The sequence below is a fragment of the Aplysia californica genome, unplaced genomic scaffold, assembly GCF_000002075.1.
Source record: "Aplysia californica isolate F4 #8 unplaced genomic scaffold, AplCal3.0 scaffold01321, whole genome shotgun sequence".
Classification (NCBI taxonomy): Eukaryota; Metazoa; Mollusca; class Gastropoda; order Aplysiida; family Aplysiidae; genus Aplysia; species Aplysia californica.
Window position 1 is genome coordinate 93,466 of NW_004798591.1, and position 1,318 is coordinate 94,783.

The following is a 1,318-nucleotide window of genomic DNA, read 5'->3' on the forward strand; positions in this document are numbered from 1 at the left end:
GATATTATGTATCTCTGCACAGTAGTTCGGCTCGATTCGAAAAGTTAAATAGCCGTAGCATCTTTGTAGACAACCAAATTTATTTACTTTTGTGTTTTAACATCATTTTTTAACTTTGTTTTGGTCAATTTGATCGTCCACACCGACAGAGAGAGAGAGAAGAGGGGAGGAGTTGATCTTGCGAGAACTTCCGGGCGGGTGAGAATAGCCACTTTCCCAGTTGTAATGGAACGTTTGTTCACGGCACAAAATTCTACAATTTTTCTGTTATCACAGTGTAGAATTCTGTGGTTTAGGGTGAACGCAAAATTTGTTGGCCTAGATCTAGATATAACTGAACGCGCACCGGGTGAGAATAGCCAAAAGACTCGCCTGCACTATTCTCACCCCGGGTGAGAATAGAGGTGGCCATTTCAAAAACTATTAATTTGTGATGGAAATTAAGATAATATTCGTGCTCAGTGCATCAATATTTAGTAGGGGAGGACTTCCGTAACGAACGACCTTAGTGAGACAGCAGAATTGAGGGCTTGGGGTAGGGGTAGGGGTAGGGGTAGGGGTAGGGGTAGGGGTAAGGGTAGGGTTAGGGTTAGGGGTATGGTTAGGGTTAGGTCTAGGCCTCTTCTTTATTGTGTTTGATGGGGTGGTCGCTCGTTACGGAAGTCCTTCCTTTAGTAGAAAATAGACAACTGGTAGTTAAGTGTGAGACGGGAGGGAAAGTAAAAAAATACCCAGTGCCCAGTAGTGTTGGGTAGGTCTACTTTCTTGAACTTGAACCGCAGCGCACTGGTTATCGATAAAAGGACACCTCGTCCGAAATTACGATTTCACGGATAGGTTCGGTGTGAAAACTGATTGAAATTACCTCATGATTGCAAATGCAAAAATTCCAGGGAAGAAGACTCACGAGGAGGTCTCACGCAATATAAATTACAATTTCTTTCTTTCTCCAATGCCTGGAGCGTTTGTTTGGAAGAAAGCGGAACCGGCAATAAATAAATTTTATACACAACTAACGTAAAAACTGGATCGGCAAAGGTTGAGTAAAAAAGAATAAGCTTTTAGATCTAGATCTAGATATAGGGCCTATTTTTTATTTAAAAAATAATTAAATCATACACTTTTATTTGATTTTTTTTTTTCGATATGGGGGCTTTGTAAACTTTTGCTTTATTAGGCCTAGATCTAGATATATTTTGTTCTTAATTCTATTTTCAAAAACAATACTTTAGGCTGTATTATAGAACCTTTTCAGAGCAAAAATAAACCATACATTTATTGAGAAAAATATAAGTCTAAATAATTGTGTGTGTGTGTG

General features: G+C 39.1%; 1 protein-coding gene across 1 annotated transcript in view; it reads right to left on the bottom strand.

The window, feature by feature from the left end:
• The window catches only part of LOC101847240 (interleukin enhancer-binding factor 2 homolog), a 34,684-nt gene extending 33,685 nt beyond the window's left edge, over nucleotides 1-999 (bottom strand). The window contains exon 1 of the mRNA XM_005112561.3: nucleotides 866-999. Within this exon, the coding sequence (XP_005112618.2) occupies nucleotides 866-870 (5 nt within the window). The 5' untranslated portion in view covers nucleotides 871-999. The remainder of the gene's footprint in view (nucleotides 1-865) is intronic.
• Nucleotides 1,000-1,318: the final 319 nt, after the last annotated feature.